Genomic DNA, 17,935 nt, shown 5'->3' on the forward strand with positions numbered 1-17,935 from the left:
AGATTAACATTTTGTTTCTAGAGGTTGAGAGTACCAAATAATTATGTACTGTCAAGCTGAATGAAAAGGAAACAAAATTAAATACCATTAATCTCATACAAATAAATTTCTTATATCGTTTTCACCCAATTTTAAAAAATGTGCTTTAAAAAAAAGCTCATAACCCAAGGATGGTACATACAAAGGTGAAAAATTTGACCTAAGACAAATACAACCGGACGGTTTTAGAAATACAACCGGAAGTACTGTTTTAAAGTCACCGGAATAATACAAGCCATGTATTATTCGACGCGCCTTAACAAGATGAGAACAAATATATACTTACGGTTTCATGACTGTTCTTCCGTCTGTCCGTCCGTCCGCGAATATAACTCCTTTATTATTAATACAGATAGAATGACAAGTGTGGTGTCGAATGAAAGCTTATAACCGAAGGATATTAATAAAGATGAGAAATTTGACCGCGGACTTCCGGTTTTAGAGTTGCAACCATAAATACCGTTTTAAAGTCACCGAAATAGTATAAGCGATATTAGTACTCGACGTTTCTTAGCAAGATGAGAACAAATGTATAATTTTGGTTTTTATACATACATACATAATCGATTGCCTCTTTTACCATTAGGTGTCGAGGATTCCTCCTTTATATAATACTCTCTGCAAATTTACGCCACTTCTTCCTATCTGCTGCTAAAACTTTTGCTACTTGCCACGATGTTCCTCTTTCTTAAGTATTTCGTTTACACTAGTGTTCCAGCTTTTCCTTGGTCTGCCCCTCTTGCTTTTACCCACTGCTTTGGCCTCCCATGCCATTTTCACTTGTCTGTCGCCACTCATTCTTATCATGTGTCCAGCCCATTTTAACTTCTTTTCTTCAACTTTTTCGTTGAGCGATTTTACCTGTAATTCATGTCTTATATCTTCGTTTCTTCTTTTGTCTAATCTTCTTGCTCCCACCACTTTTCTTAAGTATCTCATTTCTGTAGCTTGTAATCTTTTTCTTTGTCTGTCATTGAGTGCCCAGTTTTCTGCCCCATATATTGTAATTGGCATATATACGGTTTTATATACTGTCATTTTGGTTTTTCTCGATATTTCTTTTTTGTTTAGGAAATTTTTATACATTGAATAATAAGTTCTCGTTGCCAATTTTATTCTGTTTCCAATTTCATCTTCTTGTGTACCTTTGTTGTTTAACATTTGGTTTTTATATCGTTTCCGGTTAAAAAAATTCTAACCGGAAGTGCTTTATTATAGTCGCAGAAATTGTACATGTGATATATCAATCGAAGCGAATTGAAAAATTGAACTTAGTTCCAGTTTTGAAGTCAGTTCCTTTTAAACAATTATGACCGAAAGTTTAGTAAAAGAGTTCAAATATCGACTTCCGGTTCTACTTTGGATCACTTTGGACTTACGAAGTCCAATTACTTGTAATTAATGTCGAAATTAAAAACATAAATAGTAATATTTTTATAATTGAGAAAATAACATGTTGCCTTACCTTGCAGATAAATTGTTTTTCGGTTCCACATTTCGATCGAATGTGCAGCGTTAACTCTGAGCTCGTACGAAAAGTTCTTCCACATACATTGCACATATGGCTTTCGATAATTTTTCCTTCATGGGTATTTCGAAGATGGACTAAAAATTCCTTTTCCTGATTAAACGTTAAATCAGGACACACTTTACATTTGAAAAATTTAATCTGAAAATAATTTTTATATTATAAAATTTTGTGGCCACTAAATACACATAGTTTCAAAAGTTATGCATCACCCCTCGTATTCACGATGTTTACGCTTTTATAAATCCGTATCTTTATCACATATATAATGGGCCTTTTTTATAAAAAATATATCTTTTTTTGGCTTTTTATTTTATTTGAATACCCATTTAATTGACCTGGTTTTCCCAAGGTGTAAACATTTGAAAAATTTATATTGGTGAAATTTTTGAAAACGCGATTAAAAATGAATCGTACTTTAATTTCTGAGTTGGACCGTATAAGAATTATCGATTTAGTTAAAGAAGACCATTCACAGCGGTTCGTGGCGGAATGAGTGGGTGTTTCTCAGAGTGATGTCTCACGGATATGGAATAGGTTCCTGGAGACAAACTCGATACGGAATAGAGCTTGGTCTGGTAGACCTCGAGTTACCAATGATCGACAGAATACATATATCAGAATTTCCATCTGTAGGAATTCTTCTATGTCAGTACCAGCCCTCCAAAGATAATTCAGGCATGCTACAGGAGTCCGAGTATCGTTGTCTGCAATAAGAAGAAGAATTTTAGACTCTGGTTTGAGGAGTCGTCGACCAATAAGAGTTCCTCAGCTACAACCTAGACATGTTTTGGACCGCCTCCAGTGGGCTCAAGAACACATACAGCTCCCCCAACAATTTTGGAATTTTGCGCTTTTTTCAGACGAGACCAGAATCTGTTTAAATAGTGATAACCGGCGAATTTGTGTGTGGCGAGAGCCAACAAGAGCTGCACAACTAGCCACACACGAATTCGCCGGTTATCACTATTTAAACCGATTCTGGTCTCGTCTTAAAAAACGCAAAATTCCAAAATTGTTGGGGGAGCTGTATGTGTTCTTGAGCCCACTGGAGGCGGTCCAAAACATGTCTAGGTTGTAGCTAAGGAACTCTTATTGGTCGACGACTCCTCAAACCTGAGTCTAAAATTCTTCTTCTTATTGTAGACAACGATACTCTGACTCGTGTAGCATGCCTGAATTCTTTTTGGAGGGCTGGTACAGACATAGAAAAATTTCTACAGATGGAAATTCTGATATATCTATTCTGTCGATCATTGGTAACTCGGGGTTTACCAGACCGAGCTCTATTCCGTATCGAGTTTGTCTCCAGGAACCTATTCCATATCCGTGAGACATCACTCTGAAAAACACCCACTCTTTCCGCCACGAACCGCTGTGAATGGCCTTCTTCAACTAAATCGATAATACTTATACGGTCCAACTCAGAAATTAAAGTACGATTCATTTTTAATCACGTTTTCAAACATTTCACCAGAATAAATTTTTCAAATGTTTACACCTTGGCAAAACCAGGTCAATTAAATAGATCTGGATCCCGCGTATGAAAAAAAAGTTGATTAATAGCAAGCTGAAAATTTGTTAATAGCTTAAGGGTGTCTAGTCGGATGAACTTTGATATATGGGAACACTGTAACAGGGGTAGTTTTAATTGTGGAACAGGTTAAAAATTTGGAACGGTCAGACCACGAAAACGGCACATTTATGTTGTCCGACAGAGCAGACTTAAACTCTCCGTACAGAGATTAAACTCTCATGCAAAAATCATACTGCTATTTATCACCTGTCATAATTCCTATCATTAGACATATTCTACATGTTCCACTCATTTTCCACTGAAACGCCCATTTTGTGATAAATAGCAATCTGATTTTTGCATGAGAGTTTAATCTCTGTTCGGAGAGTTTAAGTCTATTCTGTCGGACAAAATACATGTGCCGTTTTCGTGGTCTGGCCGTTCCAAATTTTTAACCTGTTCCACAATTAAAACTGCCCCTGTTCCAGTGTTCCCATATATCAAAGTTTGTCCGACTAGACACCCTTAAGCTATTAACAAATTTTCAGCTTGCTATTAATCAACTTTTTTTTTCATACGCGGGATCCAGACCTAAAATGGGTAATCAAATAAAATAAAAAACCAAAAAAGGTATTTTTATAAAAAAAGGCCCATTAAAAATTTGATAAAGATACGGATTTATAAAAGCGTAAACATCGTGAATAGTCCAGGGCCCATCTGTTTTGAGATGGACGTTGAGAGGCGACTCAAATTTTTTTGCAGAAATTGCTTGAAAATAACTTGAATAATAATATTTGAGTTATCCTCCCTCTCAAAAAGGTCCGGAACATTGTTTAAATAATCAAAATGTCAAAAAATAAAGGAAAAATTCGATTTTTTTATTCGTTTTTTGATTATAACTTTAAAAGTATTCATTTCCGAGAAAAGATGTACTGACATAAAAGTTGCGTAATTAAATTTCCTACAATATAGAATTGGTTAAAAATTTAAAAAGTCACCCTTGTTGCAAAATAGCAATAATTGCGAAAAAAACATTAAAAACAAGTATTCCCATTTTACGTTTTTCAACTTAGCTACATGTATGCTACACTTAGGACCTTCATATTTCACCCAGAAAAACTTTATAATACAGTAAAATAATACTGTAAATTTTATTAAGATCGGTTCTATAGATTTGGCAAAATAAATTTTGCAATCCAGCTTTCGCAAAAAAAATTCATTTTTTCAAAATGTTACAGGACTGAAAATAAAGTAGATAGCAAGTTGAAATTTTTTTTGCGTATAGAAGTGTACTGTAGCTTTCATTTGCAATTTGCAAAATTAAAGTCGATGAACCACCACGGCGTCAGGAATTCTTTTAAATAAACATTAATTATTGGTGCTACGCGCAGGACAGCGGTGTTCGATTCACACAAGTTGATTTCCACAAGTTGATTTCCACCAAAATTTCTTCCAATCTTTATCTAATATATTGTTTTCTTACTCTATATTTTGTTGTATTTTAATATTTTAATTCCACAAAAATCAAACTAATTTTATTATTGTTTGTGAAATATTGTTTAAACAATTGCATATGTTTAAAAATAATAAACTTTTATTCTCCAAGTTAAAATATATGAACAAAGAAAGTTTTTGCTAAAAAAGTGTTATTTCAAAGGATAGAGTATGTGTTTTTATTTTGCAATAAACAAATTTATTTATTTATATCGAAATGTAATAAAAATTAAAATGTATCAATCATTATCAAAGGTTATTGGAATGCCCAATCAGAGCAAACTATCCGCTGTCCTGCGCGCAGCACCAATAATTAATGTTTATTTAAAAAAATTTCTGACGCCGTGGTAGTTAATCGATTTTAATTTTGCAAATTGCAAATGAAAGGTACAGTACACTTCTATACGCAAAAAAAAATTCAACTTGCTATCTGCTTTATTTTCAGTGCTATAATATTTTGAAAAAATTAATTTTTTTTCGAAAGCTGGATTGCAAAATTTATTTTGCAAAATCTATTGAACCGATCTTAATGAAATTTACAGTATTGTTTTACTGTATCATAAAGTTTTTCTGCGTGAAATATGATGGTCTTATGTAGCATAATTGGTTGAGAAACGTAAAATGCGAATAACTGTTTTTGTATGTTTTTTTCGCAATTATTGCTATTTTGCAACAAGGGTGACTATTTTTTAAAATTTCAACCAATTCTATATTGTAGAAAATTTAATTGCGCTTCTCAAAAATGAATACTTTTAAAGTTATAATCAAAAAACCAAGAAAAAAATCGAATTTTTCCTTCATTTTTTGACATTTTAAATATTTAAACAATGTTCCGGACCTTTTTGAGAGGGAGGATAACTCAAGTATTATTATTTGAGTTATTTTCAAGCAATTTCTGCAAAAAAATTTGAGTCACCTCTCAACGTCCAAATGTACTAATATTTTTACAGATGCGCCCTGGTCTAGAATACGAGCGGTGATGCATGACTTTTGAAAGTATGTGCAGATTGTTGTATATAGTTTTGCTCTCTCTACACTTTTAAATTATTTTTTTATCTCAAAAACCCCTAAAATAAAACTAACCAAATTAAAAATAACGGACTAATATCATTTTTTTAATGTGGCTTCTAATGTGGGACCTCGAGATCTAATCGAGACCTTGATTTTATTCCGATCACCATATCGAGAATCTTGGAATAGTGCTTTTAATGTTTTTTCACTTCTTCATTTCGATCTACTATTCTTTTATTAGGTAAATTTTACTCTAACTAATCGTTTTCCGAATTTGGCCCTGTTACTTTTAGACAACTGGTATAGAGGCCATCTCAACGTTTCGCTATACAGTGGAATCCCGATAAGTCGACCTCCGATAACCCGGAAGTCCGGCTAACCCGGACCGATTTTCACCAAACAAGACAAACATTGTTTCAGTTTGACCGAGTTTTTTAGCAAGCAATGAACAATACTGTATACAACTGTACTTAATTTAGATGTGCATATGTATTACTGAGATACTGTGCATATGTATTTCATGTGTTTGCAATTTTAATGGAATTTATCTGTAAGTATACTGTATTTCAGTGGTTCCCAACCTTTTTTGTGTGGCGACCCACCTTCTGATGTTTTTTCAAATTCGCGACCCATCCCTCACCCATGATGTTATATATAGGGTGTCCCAAAAGTAGCGGAACGATCGAATATTTCGCGAACTAAACATCGGATCGAAAAACTGAAAAATACGTGTTCAATCATTTTCAAAAATCTATCCAATGACACCAAACACCAATCCCCACTACACCACCTGGAGGTGGGATGGGGAGTAACTTTAAAATCTCAAATGGAAACCCCCAGTTTTTCTTGCAAATTTGGATTCGTTACGTAAAAGTAGGCAACTTTTATTTAAGTCATTTTTTCGAACTGTGGATAGATGGCGCTATAATTAGGAAAAACGATTTATCCTGATACCATAGGTAAATTATAGAAACGGTCTAATATCTCACGAAATACACTTCCAAATGAAAAAGCAAAAAACAGATTTTTAATCTTTTTCGAAAACCAATCGAATAACACCAAACATTACCCTCCAACCCCCCCTGGAGATGGGGTGGGGGGTAACTTTAAAATCTTAAATTAATCCCACCCTTATCCATTTTAATCCCACTTTTTATTGCAGATTCAGATTCATCATAAAATATTAAGCAACATTTATTTGAAACATTTTTTTAAATTTCTGATATATGGCGCTAATAAATCGTATTTTTCCAATTAAAGCGCCATCTATTAACAATTATAAAAAATGTTTCGAATAAATGTTGCTTAATTTTTCATGACGGATCCGAATCTGTAATAAAAAGTGGGAGTTGCTATTTAAGATTTTAAAATTATCCCCCACCCCAGGGGTGGGTTGCAGGGTCACGTTTGGTGTTATTCGAAAGGTTTTCGAAAAAGATTAAAAATCTGTTTTTTTAGTTTCTCATTTGGAAGTCTATTCCGTGAGATATTAGACCGTTTCTATAATTTACCTACGGTATCAGGATAAATAGTTTTTCCCAATTATAGCGTCATCTATCCACAGTTCGAAAAAATGTCTTGAATAAAAGTTGCTTACTTTTACGTAACGAATTAAAATCTGCAAGAAAAACTGGAGGTTTTCATTTAAGATTTTAAAGTCACCTCCACTCCACCTCCAGGGGGTGTAGTGGGGGTTGGTGTTTGGTGTCATTGCATAGATTTTTGGAAATGATTGAACACGTATTTTTCAGTTTTTCGATCCGAAGTTTAGTTCGCGAAATATTCGACTCGTTGCACTACTTTTGGACACCTTGTATATTTACGGTATTCAGCTACTGTAACAGCCACGCCGCGACCCACCTGAAATCCGCTCGCGACCCACTAGTGGGTCGCGACCCACCGGTTGGGAAACGCTGCGTATTTTATTAATTTTTACCATATTCTCCGGCTAACCCGGGTTTTCAACAACCCGGATTTTCAATAACCCGGATAGGCCGCGGTCCCGATTAATCCGACTTATCGAGGTTCCACTGTACTTGCATAGAGAGTCTTTAGGAGGACTTGGTAATGGTAAATAAAAAACTCAGTATCCAAAGGTGACACGTGAATCCGTTGAAATCACACTTCAACAGCACTTATATAGCTAATAATTCGTGCATTGTGTAATGTTGTATTCATAAGATAAAGGGGTAGCTGTTACAGAACGTCACGTCTTCTGGCGCGTTCGGGAGGATAGGGTGAAAGGAAACCGCACACATCTTATGGAAAATATAATGTCACTCAAATGAAATAAAATTTACATGAATAGATGCGTCCTGAAATTTCAATAATTTGATACCATTGCGCCAACTCTGTACTTTTATTAACAAGAGCGTAAATTGATAAAAATAAATCTAAAATAAAACAGGAATGTACGTGTGTCAAAGAGAGAAAAAAGATCTTGTGATTCGCTTACTCCATAAATCTTTCTGACAGATTAAGGCAATGGCTCTTATCTTTTCCTATTATTATTGATAATAAAGTAGGTATAATTTGGTTAGTTGTACCGCCTCTAATCGGCTTAAGCTGGTGGTGAATAGACTGTTTTCAATAGCCTCTAGACTAATATTATTTATGAATGCCAGTTTTATGGACTTCAAAATGCGATTTTGATAAACTTTAATTACAATTAACGCCCTAATTAAGCAAAATTCAGAGTTGGCGCAATGGTATCAAATTATTGAAATTTCAAGACGCATCTATTCATGTAAATTTTATTTCATTTGAGTGACATTATATTTTCCATAAGATGCGTGCGGTGTTCTTTTTGGAGTAGAAATGGAAATTTTTTAAAGACATACGTTTATAAAGCAAACTGTCGTTATTTTTTCATGCAGAATTTCCCCTTAAGTTTGCCATAATTATTTAAAAATGCCGTGTATTGAAGAAAAACAAGAAAAGTTGTTAAAGTATCTAACTTTTTATTATCCAACATAAATAAGCGAATGGGTCAAAAAACAGAATGTTAATAAAATATGAGGCTATAGTTGGGTTTTAATTTCAGTATTTTATAAATGCTTTTTAAATACCTGGGAACGTGGCTTTTTGTAGACTGGGCATCGGACAGGGGAGTGAAATGTCGCATAGAGCAAGCTCGACAAGCTTTCGTAAAATTCAAGAAGGTACTGACCTGTGCAGAGTTCGATTTTACACTGAGACTAAGGTTTACTAAATGCTACGTATGGTCGGTGCTGCTGTATGGTATAGAGGGCTGGACACTCAAAACGAGGGATATAAACAGATTAAAGGTCTTCGAAATGTGGCTTTATCGCCGTATCCTAAAGATACAATGGAAGGCGAAAGTCACAAATGTAGATGTCCTTAAAAGAATACGGCGTATCTGGGTCACATGATGCGAAACAACGAAAAATACCGGTTCTTTCAACTTATAATCGAGGGTAAAATTGAAGGCAAGAGAGGAATAGGACGCAAGAAAATGTCCTGGATCCGAAACATAAGGTAATGGACAGGGATTAACGACATACAATCTCTGATAGACATTGCAAGAAACAGAGAGTTAATGTAAAATATGATCGCTAACATCCATTAGTAGATTTGCACCTGAAGAAGAGAAGATAAATGCTAGAATATTCCACAGGATCATGCGAACTTTGAGAAAAAATCACAGTTTGATTGGAAGACACGGTATACAATGACAATTTACCTGTCTATTAGCAACAATATTATTACAGCGATATTATTAAACAATAAGGCTATAACACATAAAAAATCACCTAAATCGGACAGCAGGTTTAGGCAATTCGAGACATCAAAAATGACCCATTGGTGGTGCCTTAATCTCTTGGAGAAATGTATTTATTTTATTTCATTAAAAAAATACTTGATTGGACAGCATGAAAATATTTTTTAGAATACAGTTACTTTAATCCCATAAATTGAAGAACATTTATCTTATTTAACTTACCTTGGGATGTTTTTCTTTATTGTGTTGCCTTAGCTGACTGAAGGTTTTAAAGGTTTTGTTGCACTTTTCACAGGTTGAATTATGGGTTTTCTTGTGTCTATTAAAAAGGACTAAAGTTTTGAATTCTTTGTTACATGAAGAACATACAAATGTTCTATCCTGAAAATTAAAGAATTCTTAATTAGGAGAAAATATATCAAAATTTTGTGTCTAGTCCATTAAAATGTTACATTTTTAGGCCATAGCTTGCATTTGTTAGAGGAGTCAATTTTATTGAAGTGAAAACTTCTTTAGTGACGTTGTGCGATTTTTGGATAGGGGAAAAAACATTGAATTCGCGACCGTCATACCTTCATCGCGACCATCATCGCGACCGTCATCGCGACCGTCATTGCGACCTTCATCGCTTATGCTATATATTATGTGTATATATATATATATATATAAATTGTGTAGAATTGTTTAAATTTAAAATAAATGTAAAACCTATTTTAGGATGGGGAAAAAGGATTGATTTCGTGACCATCATCGCGATCGTCATCGCTTCGGCCAAATAAATTTTGTACGTATCTAGGTTATGTGTATGTATACATAAATTGTATAGAAGTATTTAAATTTAAAATAAATGTAAAACCTATTTTTGTATAGGGAAAAATGATTTATTTCGCGACCGTCATCTCTTCGGCGAAATAAATTTTGTACGTATATTTATTATGTGTATGTAGGTATATATAAATTGTGTAGAAGTAATTAGATTTAAAATAAATGTACAATCTATTTTGGGATCGGGAAAAAGGATTGATTTTGCGACCGGCATCGTTTCGACGAAATAAATTTTGTACGTATATTATTATAATGTGCGTATATTAATAGTAATATCGTTGATTGATAAATACTGATACCCCTCTATATTTATCAATCAACGGTACTTAATATTATTGAAGTGAAAACTTTTTTAGGGATGTTGTGTATGTTTTAGATGGAGAAAAAGTATTGAATTAACGACCGTCAATGCTTCGACGAAATAAATTGTTGAAGTGAAAACTTCTTTTGGGACGTTGTGCCATTTTTAGATGAGGAAAAAGTATTGAATTAGCGACCGTCATTGCTTCGACGAAATAGTTTTTTGATGAGGAAAATTTTTGATCGCTTCGGCGAAATAAATTTTTGAAATGAAAACTTCTTTAGGGACGTTGTGCACTTTTTGGATGGGGAAGAAGTATTGAATTGGCGACCGTCATCGCGACCGTCATTGCTTCGATGAAAAAAATTTTTGAAGTGAAAACTTCTTTAGGGACGTTGTGCAGTTTTTAGATGGGGAAAAAGTATTAAATTAGCGACCGTCATTGCTTCGACGAAATAAATTTTTGAAGTGAAAACTTCTGTAGATACGTTGTGCCCTTTGCAGATGGGGAAAAAGTATTGAATTAGCGACCGTCATCCCGTATATACTATCAGAAGTTTTCACTTCTGTCGGCACTCCCATAAGTGCTTTAATTTTTTTTAATGTATAGGAGAGGTCAGTAGACGCTTAAATTTAAGTTTTTGAGGTCGCCACCCTTGTCCCCCGGCCGCCATCTTGGAAAAGTGGTACAAAGAGGATTCGTAACCTATCAATCTTACAGAAAATTTAATAAAACATAAAAATATAGCAAATTAAATTCTCTACGATTTTGTTTCGTTTTTATCGTCAAGTGAAAAACAAAAAGATATGAACAAAAATAAGAGAAATTTTTTTAAGAAGTTTCCTTTTGGAGATTATAACTTTTTTTCAGTTCATTTTACAATAAAATAGCATTATAGCAATTTTGTAGAGGGTTTTTCAACGAACAATGTACACTATAAAGTTGTTTAATTTTATTTATTTATCTAGGTTTTACATCGCTCTAAACTTGACCAGATTCTCGAATGTTCATAAGAATACAATAAAAACAAAACGTTAGGCTTACTTTTCTATCTATATATTTTTTGATTCATTCAATTTATTATGATCTTAACATTCCTATGCTATTATTAATCTATTCTTGACCCTTTTCCCGCCACCTATTGCCCCGCCACTTTTTGTGTGGTATCCCCAGTAGGCCGAATCTACGGATAATTTCTAGACAAAATAATAATTATTATTATATACTGAAAAAGGTCTATCATAGATATTATATTTGTATTTTGTTCGATGGTCCAGGCTGCGAGTCAAGATTTGAATCAGTATCCGAGGTGAATGTTTGTGGTATAATGGGAGTTAGCGTTGACGTCATTGTCGGTAATTTATCTCCCAATTTATTTTCTTCAATTATTGTTGATATGTCCACGATGTTGCTGCAGCTTTCTCCACCACAATGGAGACACACTGCTTAACATTTGTGGCCTGCTTTTCAGCAACCGTACGCACTTCCAGTTTCCATTGCAAAACTGCTTCCAGTTCTGCAAAATATGAATTTAATAAGCTCGGGGGGTACTCGAGACTTGGAAGTTTGGATTGGTATCCAAAATGTTCCATGCTTTTTCCAGCCCCAAACTTTTGGATCGCAATGTTTACCGAGCCATGACTGAATCTGGTGTTACACTCGGAGTCTGTGGAAACGGGCTACATCTTGTGTTGGAGGAAGTGAGAAGAGATTAACTGCATTTTTTGTCATTGTTTTTGCGAATCGTTTGTATCTCAGGGTTTCCAGCGAATCGTCTTTATTTCCGCCATATACAGAGATGAAAACACGTTCGCCAACAACACTGAGTAAAGATGGCTCGACTTTCTCACTGACAAATAATTTTCCCCAGAGGTTTCTTACCAATAAAACAACCACTCATAATGCACGCTTAAAAAAAGTAAAAATGCTTATCACTAAAATATGAATTTTACCCACAAGACTCTCAATAGTCTGGAGTGGAGAGTCTTGTGTCAAAACTTAAAATACTTATCACATTTTTTTATTCGACTGCACGTGGCAAAGTATGTATGACAACTGTAAGAATAAGTAGAGGGGAACCTACTACTGTGCCACCTAGGATAAATTATAATAACATTAATTATTATATTATAATAATAGCAGATAGGCAGGATAAATTTTGTCCGTTTTCTACAACTACTTGAGCCTTTTCTACATGCTTAGGGTTCTAAGTTTTGTAGTGGGGATAAAGGTCAAAAATAGTTTAATAATAGCAAAGGTATATGTTAAGATCATAATAAATTATGGTAGGGGAGCAAAGTATGCTAAATTTACAGTCACTCGAGCGTTATGGGGAACTATTGGGTTGTGATTATTAGGTCCTAAAACCAAAAAAAGTTAAGTAAAATTGTCCATTTTAGTGGGGACTTTCCACTTTTTAATTAAATTTTCCATTTCCAACAATCGTTTTTTCCGATTATAGCGCCATCTATCCATATTTCGCAAAAATGTCTCGAATAAAAGTTGCTTATTTTCACGTAAAGAATCCAAATCTGCAATAAAAATTTGGGGTCCCATTTAGGATTTTAAAGTAACCCACCACCCTACCTCCGTGGGGTGTCGTGTTTGGTACCATTCGATAGATTTTTCAAAAATATTTTGAAAGTGTATTTTGCAGTTTTTCGATCTGGCGTTCATTTCGCAAAATATTCGCTTTTTTTGTGAAACTTTTTGACTCACCCATTTCCTTACGCATCGCGCAAATCGTCAGATTTTTGAAATATACACTCTTTTGCATGTACTTAACTTACCTTATCTTAATCGGACAATTTCGAGTATTTTTAAGAATAGATTTTTTTTTCGGGCCCCCCTTAATGAACTTCCCTGTATTAAGAGCCAATATATGGTAGAGGTACATCTGCAGGGTACTAGGTTTCTCCCCATATGATAATCTGACCCGCTCGAGTAACTGCAAAAATCCCCGCTTGGGCTTGGGCTCCACTACCATTATATAAAATTTATATAATAATAATTCATTATTTTATATTTATAAATAATTAATTAAATAATTTATATTATAATAAACAAATATATAGATAGAGACTAAGCCTAACGTTTTGTTTTTATTGTATCCCTATGAGCATTTGAGAATTTGGTCAAGTTTGGAGTGCTGTAAAACCTAAATAAATAAATAAAATTAAACGACTTTATAGTGTACATTGTTTGTTGAAAAACGCTCTACAAAATTGCTATGATGTCATTTTATTGTAGAATGAACGGAAAAAGTTATAACCTCCAAAACGAAACTTGTTAAAATATTTGCTCTAATTTTTGTTTATAACTTTTTTGTTGGTCACTTGACGATAAAAAGTAACAGATATACAATTGTAGAAAATTTAATTTGCTAAATTTTATGTGTAATTAAATTTTCTGTAGGGTTGCTAGTTTACGGATACAGCGCGAAAGCCTTTTGCACCCGTTTTTTCAAGATGGCGGCCGGGGTACAAGGGTGGCGACCCCAAAAACTTGAACTTAAGCTTCTACTGACCCCCCCCCTACGCATTAAAAAAATAAAATTGACTCCTCTAAGAAATGCAACCCTAAATGTAACATTTCAATGGACTAGTCATACTAAGTACATAGTTCATTATTATGTTTTTATACTTTATGCCCGTGTGGATTTAAAGTGCACCTTATGGGCCCGCACAGGCATAAAAATAAAAAAATTGATATAGTTGTTTCATTTTATCTTTTCCCATGCGTCATGATTCATTTTCAAACAAATTAAATCAAAACCTAAAGTGAAACGTACCGCGATGTGTAGTATTGATACGTACTGATAGTGGTAATAATTAGGAAATGGCTATTATCCCGTACATGAAGTGTTTAATCTTTTTTCACTATTGAGAAGATTGATGGACTCAACATTAAACAGCTTCAACATCATACCGACTGTTACTAATATAAACATAAATATAAATAAATTTTAAAAAAGTCACAACAACAAAGTTAATATTGTTAAGAAGGTCACATTACCTAAGGTTGAGAAATACAAAACTATCCAGTGACTTACATAAAAAAAATTAATATTTATTTTTAATATATCGTACCTTTGGGGAAACAGTGACACAAGTGCCAATTTTTCACAAATTAAGTTATCAACACTACGATATTATTAATACTCGTCCTTGTCTGGGGACCCAAAAGTCAGAATTGCAACTTTTCCTTTATTTAACTTAAATATTACATTTATATTTTATAAATATAAAACCAAATAAACTGTATCGATAAATAAATAAAACTTTATTGATTTATAAAACCAAATAAACAATAAATTCAAATAAAAACCAACAAATGAGCTAATGTCACTGTCACTTAAAATTATAAACGTCAAAATTCATAGTAAACAAGATATCAACGACATGCCATATCGTTTATCCTTGTTTAACTTATTGTGATTTCTGTGGACAAGCATCTTAATTTTCTGTGAGTTAAAAAGATACCTATTCTCCGTTTCAAATGTTAGAATCAGTATGGATGTATATTGCAAGCGGGATTGCCATTCTGTGAATTGTCATAAATAAATCCTCCTTTGTATTTCACAGGAGTTAACAGCGATAATCATATACAAGTGCCTGTCTAATACTACCTTTCACAGCCGCTGCCGCTGCCGCTGAGAGCGGCAACGTTGTCAACAACATTCTCATTTAGTTCGCAGTGGCCCTATTCTCCGTACACTGAATGGCATGTCTGAAATATTGTATATGTCTAACTATAACGTCATAATAACATTTAGTATTAAAGTTACAAAATATGAAAATAAATTATTATAACTACAAAACATCATTTAGTGGAATTCACATAAAACTGGCAATTCTGGAAAGATCCGATGATAGATAGATTGCCAGGAGCAAAAATGTTGATTCATGTTTCATTGTCCGCGTGTCAAGTTTATGTAAGGGAAAGCCAGACCTTCAGCGCAAGGTAGGCCTAATAGTATTTTGAACATATATGTCACTCTCTGTATATCCTTCAGTAACTGCCGTACTCTTCCATCGAATATACACTTCCATGTTGTCATACAGGCTCCAGCGTCTGCCAGAAGAGTTGCCGAAATTCGACGCAGACAGTGGTCTATATACTTGTCAGGATCGCCCAAAGCCTTTGCAATAAAGGGGATTTTTCCAAATGTATTTTTCCCAACCGGTTGTGCGGTACTATGACCTTGTGTACGTTGTCGTAAAGGCATGTAATCTTTTATTAACTTCAAACTATTCATTTTGTCTTCGTCATTAATCGTCTTTTGTCGGTTTTTGTCTCTAGCACGTTTACGAAAAAAACTGATTTTCTATCTTCTACACGAGCAATTAGCATATTCACCAAGTCTTGTCGGCGATATCCACCAAATACACCAAATATTAATGCAGCTTTGTTAATTAAAAACGTCGCACTCGGTACTTCATGCTTCATGGATAAATTTAAAAACATCTTCTCTAGGCAGAACTTGGGACTTTTTCCACCGGTGTTACCTTAGCCATAAATTTCATCCATAATTTTTTTTTCATATTTTCACAAAAATTTGGTATAAATTTATCAAAAATGAATAAAACAGATAATATTGACAAGAAAAATGTTATATATGTTATATATGTTTGGAAAAAAAATTTAAACGGGCGATGTATTGACGGTGCGTAGATAATGCCACTCAAATTCAAAAATCCTTTATGGATGGCACGTTAGTCAACTTTTTTTTTCAATTTTTTGTTAAATTCTGGAAGTACATATACTAAAGCATAACATATAAAAAAATCGTGATAAAGGTATTTTCCAAAACAAGCGAAAAAAATTCTGAAACTTAGATGTATTGCGCGCTATTCGTTAATACGTCTCAAATTCAAAAATTCTTTATGGATGGTACGTTAGTCAACTTTTTTTCTCAGTTTTTTGTTAAATTCTCAAAAGTAAATATAATAAAGCATAACATATAAAAAAAACGTGATGTAGGTATTTTTCCAAAACAAGAGAAAAAAATTCTGAGACTTAGATGTATTGCGGGCTATTCGGTAATACGTCTCAAATTCAAAAATCCTTTCTGGATGGATCGTTAGTCAACTTTTTTTCTCAGTTTTTTGTTAAATTCTCAAAGTAAATATAATAAAGCATAACATATAAAAAAACGTGATGGAGGTATTTTCCAAAACAAGAGAAAAAAATTCTGAAACTTAGATGTATTGCGGGCTATTCGGTAATACGTCTCAAATTCAAAAATCCTTTATGGATGGATCGTTAGTCAACTTTTTTCTCAGTTTTTTGTTAAATTCTCAAAGTAAATATAATAAAGCATAACATATAAAAAAAAACGTGATGGAGGTATTTTCCAAAACAAGATAAAAAAATTCTGAAACTTAGATGTATTGCGGGCTATTCGGTAATACGTCTCAAATTCAAAAATCCTTTATGGATGGATCGTTAGTCAACTTTTTTTCTCAGTTTTTTGTTAAATTCTCAAAGTAAATATAATAAAGCATAACATATAAAAAAACGTGATGGAGGTATTTTCCAAAACAAGAGAAAAAAATTCTGAAACTTAGATGTATTGCGGGCTATTCGGTAATACGTCTCAAATTCAAAAATCCTTTATGGATGGATCGTTAGTCAACTTTTTTTCTCAGTTTTTTGTTAAATTCTCAAAGTAAATATAATAAAGCATAACATATAAAAAAACGTGATGGAGGTATTTTCCAAAACAAGAGAAAAAAATTCTGAAACTTAGATGTATTGCGGGCTATTTGGTAATACGTCTCAAATTCAAAAATCCTTTATGGATGGTACGTTAGTCAACTTTTTTTTTCAATTTTTGCTAAATTCTCGAAGTATTTATACTAAAGCATAATATATAAAAAACGTGATGGAGGTATTTTCCAAAACAAGAGAAAAAAATTCTGAAACTTACATGTATTGCGCGCTATTCGGTAATACAATCAAATTCAAAAATTCTTAATGGATGGATCGTTAGTCAACTTTTTTTCTCAGTTTTTTGTTAAATTCTCAAAGTAAATATAATAAAGCATAACATATAAAAAAACGTGATGGAGGTATTTTCCAAAACAAGAGAAAAAAATTCTGAAACTTAGATGTATTGCGGGCTATTCGGTAATACGTCTTAAATTCAAAAATCCTTTATGAATGGATCGTTAGTCAACTTTTTTTCTCAGTTTTTTGTTAAATTCTCAAAGTAAATATAATAAAGCATAACATATAAAAAAACGTGATGGAGGTATTTTCCAAAACAAGAGAAAAAAATTCTGAAACTTAGATGTATTGCGGGCTATTCGGTAATACGTCTCAAATTCAAAAATCCTTTATGGATGGTACGTTAGTCAACTTTTTTTTTTCAATTTTTTGCTAAATTCTCGAAGTATATATACTAACGCATAATATATAAAAAAAAACGTGATGGCGGTATTTTCCAAAACAAGAGAAAAAACTTCTGAAACTTA

The 17,935-nt window shown here is 33.3% G+C and overlaps 1 protein-coding gene across 4 annotated transcripts in view; it reads right to left on the reverse strand.

The window, feature by feature from the left end:
* Positions 1 to 17,935, reverse strand: part of LOC114327940 (zinc finger protein 85) — a 63,973-nt gene that overhangs the window by 31,420 nt on the left and 14,618 nt on the right. For all 4 annotated transcript variants that reach the window (XM_028276664.2, XM_028276663.2, XM_028276662.2 and 1 more), the window contains exons 2-3: positions 9,553 to 9,711; positions 1,505 to 1,708 (exon numbers count right to left, since the gene is read on the reverse strand). In XM_028276664.2, coding sequence (XP_028132465.1) covers positions 1,505 to 1,600 — 96 coding nt within the window. In that variant the 5' untranslated portion in view covers positions 1,601 to 1,708; positions 9,553 to 9,711. The remainder of the gene's footprint in view (positions 1 to 1,504; positions 1,709 to 9,552; positions 9,712 to 17,935) is intronic.

This window comes from Diabrotica virgifera, chromosome 6 (genome assembly GCF_917563875.1).
Source record: "Diabrotica virgifera virgifera chromosome 6, PGI_DIABVI_V3a".
Taxonomy (NCBI): domain Eukaryota; kingdom Metazoa; phylum Arthropoda; class Insecta; order Coleoptera; family Chrysomelidae; genus Diabrotica; species Diabrotica virgifera.